Source organism: Otolemur garnettii, unplaced genomic scaffold (genome assembly GCF_000181295.1).
Source record: "Otolemur garnettii isolate 467f Iridium unplaced genomic scaffold, OtoGar3 scaffold00006, whole genome shotgun sequence".
Classification (NCBI taxonomy): domain Eukaryota; kingdom Metazoa; phylum Chordata; class Mammalia; order Primates; family Galagidae; genus Otolemur; species Otolemur garnettii.
This window is the reverse complement of record NW_003852401.1, coordinates 1,481,203-1,490,558: the sequence shown is the minus strand read 5'-3', so window position 1 is coordinate 1,490,558 and position 9,356 is coordinate 1,481,203. Positions and strand designations below refer to the sequence as shown.

General features: G+C 36.4%; 1 protein-coding gene across 1 annotated transcript in view; it reads right to left on the bottom strand.

Moving 5' to 3' along the window:
• Positions 1–201: 201 nt before the first annotated feature.
• EQTN (equatorin) overlaps positions 202–9,356 on the bottom strand; it is a 12,213-nt gene continuing 3,058 nt past the window's right edge. The window contains exons 3-7 of the mRNA XM_012812717.2: positions 7,247–7,330; positions 5,841–5,885; positions 4,120–4,182; positions 1,366–1,519; positions 202–451 (exon numbers count right to left, since the gene is read on the bottom strand). Of these exons, the coding sequence (XP_012668171.2) occupies positions 202–451; positions 1,366–1,519; positions 4,120–4,182; positions 5,841–5,885; positions 7,247–7,330 (596 nt within the window). The remainder of the gene's footprint in view (positions 452–1,365; positions 1,520–4,119; positions 4,183–5,840; positions 5,886–7,246; positions 7,331–9,356) is intronic.

Sequence of the window (9,356 nt, the reverse complement as noted above, 5' to 3'; positions counted from 1 at the left end):
GTTTTGACTTGATGGAGTATCTTAAATTATTTCCATGTACTTTTTCCATTGAGCTTTTATAACCAAGATAATTTTTATTGAAAGTATCCTTCTTTTAAGACAGCGAAATGTTTAAATGTCTTAGCGGAGTTTCAAAATCATGACATTAACTAAATACAAAGGTGTTTTTGGTATGACAGAAGAATTAAAGTTCTCTATTCATCAATCAGTATTTAGTAAATCTGACTCATCGTTTAGGCTTATATCTTCCGAGCCCGTGGAAATCATATCTGTAGCTTTCGATCTTGTTCTTGGGCTTGTGCTTCTCATATCTGAAGAAGTATTGCCCCAAAGAGTGCTGCTCTCTGCACTTTTAGAAAAAGATGTATCTGATACACCTTCTGATGGATGAAAGTAGGACATGGTAGCCAGTTCTGGGTTGATAGAATATTGACTCTCATAATCGTTCTGACTGAAAAAGAAAAGAACATATCAAAAAGTGTACTTAATTGCATACATTTGCTATTCAACTTAGAGAAGCGTTCACAAAAATTCGGTCTAATGTATTAGGTACTTAGTAACATAAGTGATGTACCTTCATAGTTTTTTTCACTGTAATTTTAATATATTTAATACTTGTGTGAATGAAGTGTGTTTCAAATTTCAAGACTAGGATTTAGAAACCAATTTGTAAAAAGTAAGTAAAAGTTGCCTTAATAAAAGTTTAATTAGAATCACATACAGTGAAGCTGGATTGGGGGGAATAAATACCTAGGGTCATAGTTTTAATGGACCAGAGAAATACAGCATTCATCAAAAACACCACAATCAAAAGAATGGAATTAATGATAATTATGAACATTAATCAATTCTGATACGATTTTCAAAAGTGGTCTGCTACACTGTTGAAAAATTTTAAATAATCCCTTCAATCAGGCTTGAATTTAATATTTTTATTAGAATAAATGGATAGGCCTCAAGGTGTAATTCTGACAGCAATTTGCTAGTTTTTGAAGTCCTAAGGCTTGCTTGAATGAAAAATCTTAGATGCGAGGCAGATATGCTATATAGAACAGAATATATAATACTTTTGTTCCAAGGCTACAAAAAAAAAAGAGAGAGAGACAAAGCCTATCTTGATTCTCTACATCCTTTCCAATTGACTAGAGTTTTATATCTATCTCTAGATCACTATTTAAAATACTGAAGGACTGTTCAAGTAGGATGTTCCCTGAGAAATAGTTCTTCTGAATAGGGGAAATGGAGTCAAAGTAAATACTTTGTAAATTTGGGAGTCACATATTTCCAACAATCTACTTAAGAGAGGAGGGAGAGAGCTTGACATGATGCATTAATTATGGAGACCTCAGAGGTCTACAGACTTACCCCATCCGCTTCAGTTTGAACAGTGTGGCACAGCACAATCCCAAGAGGATCAAAAAAAGGAACAGGGTCATCAACGAGATGCCCAGCATCAATTTGATCTTAAGCTCCTCTAGCTCTGATATTTTGTCATCATTTGCCATCAATAGATCTGATCCTGAGAGGAAAGGAAAAAATGCACCAGACAAAAGCAAGAGCATAGAAGGCCTACACCATCTGGGGTATCCACTGCTCACCACTCCCCCCCAGCCAGGCAACACCAGGAGAAAGCTAATTCCTATGGTCAAGTGCTCTTGACTTTTCTCTTTAACCTTCACAGCAATCCCCGAGGAGTTGTCCTTAGCTCCATTTTACAGGATCACAGAAGTTTGTGGATTTTCCCGTGGCACAGAAAATGCTTTCAAATTCAAGTTACCAGATGTCAAAATGTGCATGTAGCTGTCTTCCTCCCCGACTTTACTAGAAACCAATCAACCTATCATCTGTGACAGTATTACTATTTAAAACAATTGACTTATAAAGAACTAGTCCTTCAGGAAGGGAAGGTGTGTGTTCTACTTTGGGACATGCACCGATTTTTCTTTTAAGCTAAAAGGATGGCGTATGGGATGCTGTCTCTATGAGGCTTAAGAGCTTTGTCCTTTTATTACTGAGAGGATTAAACCCAGTGTACTTGACGTTACAAAGAGAAATGGAAACTACTTGTTTAACTTTCTAAAATAAGTTTAAAAATTATATCTAGACCCAGAGGTACCAAGAGTCTTTACTAAATCTATTCATGAAGATATATCTTTATTGCCACATGTTAAATCTGACTTAATAAACATAATTGAATGATGGCTTTAGATGACCATCTTGCTATTTGTTCCCTTTCTGCTAGCTTCCTCCTACCAAACCAAAGGTACTTTTTAAGCTATTTTCTGGGTAACCATGTTTAGGCAATAAGCAATGATACATTGCTATATCTGTATTCTCTACTTTTCTTCACTTGTAATTGTAAAAGTGTGGCCTTGGACCAAGCAAAGCAAAATGTATATAGCTTTCAATGACTGTTTTATGGCTTCTGATTATTTCAAGGGTGATTATTTTGGAAATAAATTAAGTTGAAATGGGCAGAGTTCCTGACTTGCCACCTGAAAGTTTTTTAAAGAGGTGTGCTCATAGTACATTTTATTTATCCAGGTGATGTCATGATAGAGAAGGGTTTGAAATTCCTAATCCTTGGAAGTTACTGAAAAGCTAATTACAAGCTAAGGCAGGTTTTCTTTCTAAGCCTCAGTTTCCTCATCAGTAAAATGGAGATAACTCTAACTTTGTGGAATTGCTGTAAGGACCCATGTCTGTATCGAAAGCATCTGCCATTTAGTATGTGCTCAACAAATAATAAGATAGTAAGCTCAGTTTAATGCCTTAAATGTTAAATAACAAAATATTTCTAAAATGAGCCAGCATTCATCATACCTATATACAACTTTTCTAAACAAAGAATTGCTCCATTTTCTTGAAGCATCACAAGGCAAATAACCCAATTTAAAGCTGAGTTGACAGATGTTGTATCATCAGATGCTATTTTTCAGTCATTTATTTGTAGAATGGAGATTTGGGGGGGGGAATTAACATTGCTTTGTCTTAAAATGTTCTGCTTCAATTGTTTTATAAATGTAATTAATTCATTAATTACAACTGTATTTAGCACTAGGGACTCACATTCATTGCTGGAAATATAAAATGGTACAACCACTTTGAAAGAAGGTTTGGTAGTTCCTTACAAAGCTAAACATACTCTTACCATATGATCCAGTAATCGTACTCCTAGGTATTTCCCCAACTGACTTGAACACTTATGTTCACACAAAAACCTGCACACACGTTTACAGTGGCTTTATTCCATTTATAATTGCCAAAAATTGGAAGCAATCAAGATGTCCTTCAACAGGTGAATGAACGGGGGTGTGTTTGGAGAGTGGAATATTAATGATAAAAAGAAATGAGTGAGCGAGCTACAAAACATATAGAGGAATCTTAAATGCATATGTCTAGGTGAAAGCAGCCAGTCTGGAGAGAGGGCATGCTGAATGATTCGAACTATACGACATTTTCAAAAAGACAAAACTATAGAAATAGCAAAAAGGTCAGTGGTTGCAAAGGTTCAAGGGAGAGAGGAACAGAGAAAGGAATCAGTGGGGGCAGAGGGATTTTAGGGCAGTAAACTTGTATATGATACTATGATGGTAAAATGTGACGTTAGGCATTGGTCAAAACCCAAAGAACTGTGTAGCACAGAAGGAATTCTGTGTAAACTAGGGACTTCAGTTAGTCGTGATCTATGAATACTGGTTCATAGTTTGTAGCAAAGGTACCACATGCAAGATGTTAATAGTAGGGGAAGCAGGTGGGGGAGGATGTGAGAATCCTATACATTTGCTACCTTTTTCTTTAAACCTAAAATTGCTCCAGAAGTCTACTTTTAAAAGACAGCATTCTGTATATTCTACTCCTCCGTTTGATTTACCTGTTCCCAGAGTAAAAACTACAAAACAGAAAAGTGGTAAGAGTTATCTCCAAAATGTAGCTGGGGAGGAATGCTTAGGAGCTGTAACTCTCCTGAACAGCCCATGTTGTCTCTGACAGGACGTTAGCCACCACAATACCCTTTTATATACAACCGTACCTCATGGGGGAAATGGTATCACCATGTAGACGCTAAAATGTGTGTGAGTATTTATGCATCTAGTAATTGAAGTATTTTGTTCTTACTTGGAATTAGGTGGAATAACTGATCTTTTTCGTCCATGTTATACACTGCCGACCCATTTAGAGCTGTTGAAACAATAAATTGGTGTTATGGTATACCACATTCACTTGCTAAAACTGTACGTGTGTATGTATAACGTGTACAGTCTGTCTTCATTATTCAGGAGTTACCTTCTCTAAAGTCACCAAACACCCCAAATTAGCCAAGCTAGAACTGCTGCTCCTTGGGGACATACAGAGTTAAATTCCTACGAGTCTGATCACAGCATTTTCAGCAATCCATCAATATGTAACTTTGTTTTATGTGTATCTATGTTTAAAGATACTTGATGGTTGATTTATTAACCTTGAACTCATAGTAAACAACAGTGTAACTCTTGACTAAATGAAGCTTCTCTAACCTGTGTGTTCTCCATAAGGCGCATCACGGCTTTCTTGCACTTAGGAACACTAACCAGTAATTTAACACCATACTTGGGGGGCATTTTAAACAACAAAAGAGTCAACAAAAAGTATCAAAATGTAAAAAAAAAAAAAAAAAAAAAAAAAGGTGCTATACTTCTGTGGTTCATCTTGCAAGGGTACAGGTGAATCTTTCTATGAGTAGAATGTGAATGTTTTGACATAATAACTTTGAAAGTTACATGAAGGCTATGTTAACCAGTTTGATGGAAGTGTCTTGGATTGTGTATGAAAACACCACACTGTACCCCCAAAGTGCATCAATGTACACAGTTACCATTCAATAAAAATAAATAAATAAATAAATAAATAAATAAAAAAGACTACCAAAAATGACATTTATGGTATGAGAACTGAAAAAAAGGGAAATTTTTGCCTTGTTCTACCTCAGGTAGAAATGTGTGTGCCAGGCAATGTCCATTGTTCACAAATGTCCCCCAAGGCACTATGCATATTGATTTCGGGGTGACAAATAGGAGAGGGTCAATGATACAGAATACAATTACAAAACAGAAATACAGAATATGCAAATAATGAGGATCAACTGAACATGATGTATGCTGTATATGTATAATGCATGTATTATAATGCATGTATTATCTGATGTGTGTATTGCATGTATATATCTAAACACATATATGTGCCCATATAGTACATTTTTGTGCACATTCATAAAAATAACGTGTACATTGCACTGTGCATACGCTTATATATTTATAATGTACACATTACTTTTATTCGTGCATATGTTTTGATAAAAACTTTGCATTATATGTGCATCTCCATGGGCTTATGGACACACTGCTCCCAATACAAAAGGGACTATATTGGGCAAAAATGGTTTCATTAAAAATTTTAATCATAAATAAATGACTAGATTTTAACATTTGTAGGAGAATAGAACATTTGGGGGGTGATTAGAAAATTATGTGACACTTCATCACCTTTCTAGATTTGTTGTGCATTCACTATTACATGTGGCGGCAGAATGTTTGACTTACTTTTTGTAGAGCAGAACCTCCGTAACTGTCCACCTCCCTACACTGACCACCTCCTCGAGTTATCAATTTTCACAGACCAGGCATGGCATCACACGCACATTTCTGATGGTAGGCCTAGTTCCCTATGTTGACCAGTTTGTTACAGTCCTTTGGGTGGTCCACTTACAGAGGTTCTACTGTATTTAGACTTGTTCTTGGCTTTCTTACACAAGATTTTAGAAAACCAAAACATTTTCCCTGCTACCTAACTGTATGATTTACCTTTAGCTAACATTGTCCAAAATGCAGGCACATTGGGAGTTGATTCTGTTTTAAAAAAGAGAGAGAGAAAAGAGAACAGGATAACAAAATAAGGCAATTGGCTTTAAAAACATTTGTTTGTTAGTTTAGTCATTTAGCAGTTATACTTGGAGCTGGTACCAGGTGCCAGATCCTGAGGTCAGCACTAAGTTATAGATGTGAACAAGGCACAGGAACCCACCTTTATTTTGGATGCAGACAAGGATCATTGTTGATCATGTTACAAGATAATGAAAGCTTTAATACAAGGCATGGGACTTAATTCAACTTGGGAAGGGAGACGATGCTCCAATATGGGCCTAGCAATTGCTTACTAGGTAAACAAGGCAACTCACAGTTGGCAACTCACAGTTAGAACTCATTCTAACTGTGAGCAAACAGAGTCACTAGCAGGCTCAGTGAGCTCTGGGTGCTTCAGCTAGTCCGGAGTGAAGACTATAGATGGGGAATGTGACCAGAGATGAAATTAGAAAGTTTTCACAGTTCAGATCATTTTGGACTTGAATGCTTGGTTAAGAAGTTAGAACATGACCCCAAACCTAGTGGTAAATTACTAAAGTCATTTAAGAAGGGGGATACCAGGATGATCAGTTTTCTATTTTTAAACATATCCAAAAAGTAAATACATTTTTAGTAATGTTAAAGATGCAGAGTAATTCAGAGTAATCACATTAGAAACATACTTTGTTTGCATGAACTGAAGAAAATAGGGTTTCCTGTACTGACAGGTAAGTTTCCATTGTCTTCAAACAGACCACTCATTCAAGACTTTCATTCAAGACTTTAGAGGACAGCCATCCCGGGTTGTTACGGTTTCACAAATACTTTATAAGGAGCAATATTCTTGTCAGGAAAACGAAGTGGTGATTTAGATTTTGTAGCCTCCCGCACCCAACCCCCCCAACTCAAATAATCTTAGGAAACACTAATAATTGATTCTAACCAGAGATACGTTTATTCCTCAAGCTGGTAGAGATTTGTAATTTATTATCAAAATAAATTATATTTAAAATATGTTCAATATATTTATATAAGTATAAGCATAAATTTATATTTATAAATATACAAATAGCCTTTTATATATCTATAAAGACATTAATTTATAGATATTTAATATAGATAAAATGCCATTCGTTTTTATTAAGATAAGATTCTATTTCTAAAACCTCTATCTTCCTAGCTCTTGTCAGAAGATTAACTCTTAGACATTTACTGTTTAAAAGATTTTAGAGTGACTTTAACTTGTAGCATTATAAATTCTTTATGCATGCTATTACTTTATGTTATGTTCAGAGTAGAGAAACTTAAATTTTTAAGTCATATAATGATATACTCCAAGTATCAATACGGTGTATTAGTTTTAATACTTTGAAAACTGTTATGATAGGTTTCTTGAGATTCTTCTTCTTCAGTGGTGGGTTTGTCATATCTAGTTGCCTTGTTAGGTTTATCTAGGAAAAGGGAAAAAGAATTAATGGCATATAAAAATTATTGACTAAACACCTGGGATAAGACATATTTTATTATTTGTTTTAGAGACTGAGTCTTGCTCTGTCACCCAGGCTGTAATGCAGTGGCATCATCACAGGTCACAGAAGCCTTGAACTCCTGGGTTCAAAGGATCCTCCTGCCTCAGGGGTTAACTTTTAAACTTTTTTGTAGAGATAGGGTCTCGCTATATTGCCCAGGCTGGTCTCAAACTCCTGGACTCAAGTGATACTCTTCCCTCAACCTCCCAAAGTGCTGGGATTATAGGCATGCACCACTGCACCCAGCCTGAATAGGCATATTCTAAAGTTTAAAATGGAGCAAAGAAGAGAGAAGAAATGAAAAAGAAAGATAATTACATTTTCCTGAAGTAAAGAAAGAGAAAGAAGGTGATATTGAAGAATAAAGTTTTTGTGATAATGGGTTGTTTGAGGTAGAATTCATGCACCCATAAGGTGTGAAAGAGAGAAAAAGCAGGAAAATGAGGCCATAAGCTTCCTTTAGAGCAGTGGTTCTCAACCTTTCTAATGCCACGACCCTTAGTACAGTTCCTCATGTTGTGGTGACCCCCAACCCTAAAATTGTTTTCATTGCTACTTCATAACTATAATTTTGCTACTGTTATGAATCATAATGTAAATATCTGATATTCAGGATGTATTTTCATTGTTACAAAGGGGTCGCGACCCACAGGTTGAGGACCACTGCTTTAGAGGTAAGGAAGACCTGTTTGAAGAGGTGATGGGCTCCAGGTGGCTCCTTGCACTGGCTTTGAAACAATCTTCTCTATCTAGGGCAGCCTTGTTGCTGTGACACCAAAGAGGGAGCCTGCATGAGTGTGCTTGTAGATGGAAACAGAGGTTTGGATATAAAAATTTGGGACTATAAATCAAGGATTTTTAGGTCCAATTTAGTATATATCTCAGTCTATAAGGGATTCCTTTGGAAGTATGTCACTAAGAAAGTATTGGAGAACAAGGTGGTGCCTGTGGCTCAAGGAGTAGGGCACTGGCTCCATATACTGGAGATGGTAGGTTCAAACCTAGCCTCAGCCAAAAAAACAAAATAAAACAAAACTGCAAAGAAAATAAGAAAGAAAGTCTTGGAGAACAATTATGACTGGAGGGCCATTTTTTCCCCCAGAGAGATAGCCATTTCAGTTAGCCTTGCATAATGCAGGAGTCAGTAAAGCACCATATGAGTACAGGGAACCCCACAATAGGAGGGGTTTTACAGAGAGGCAGAACAAATTTGGACTGAGCCCACAAATCCATTACAAGTATCTTGCTGACAAGAAAGAATGGAAAAGAAAATCTATTACTGGAGTTGATGATTCAGGAAGGACTTGAAAAACTGGTAACTCTGGATTTCTCCAGCTCATCCCCCTTCCTTCAGAGTTTTAGAGATTCTACTTAAGCAAGAAATCCTTCATCAGAACTATCCTGGAGGTCTCTATTTCCTTGGGTCCAGGGGCCTCTGGAACATTGCTGCCATGTCAGTGTGCCTCCTTCTGTGACAGCACCATTTAAAAATGGCAGGAATGTCTTCTTCCACAACTTTCCTTGAGGGCCTGAATCATGGACTAGAAGTTAGGGTTTTGCGATCTTTTCCATGGGTCCTGTGATCTATCCTCAGTGACATATACCCTATGGGAATTTGAGGTACCTGGCCTGTTTAAGAGCTGGCTCTCCCTGTCTCATCCCAAACGACTCAAATGTTGCTTGTTATGCACAAGCAAGATTCCCATGAATGATTTACCTAATAAGTGTATATCCTTTAAATGTCACTGTCTCATTTAAATCCCAAGGGGTAAATTGCTCAAAATAGTTTGTTACGGTCAAGCAGGTTTATTATAATAATAATCAGGTATTACTGAGTCTGTTTTTTTTTTTAAGTATTAAAATTACCATAGCCAGAAACATTCTCTCTTCCCTATTTAAAGCAAAAGATGAAAACAGAAAGGAGGTTTAATAAATGATGTATAAGTTA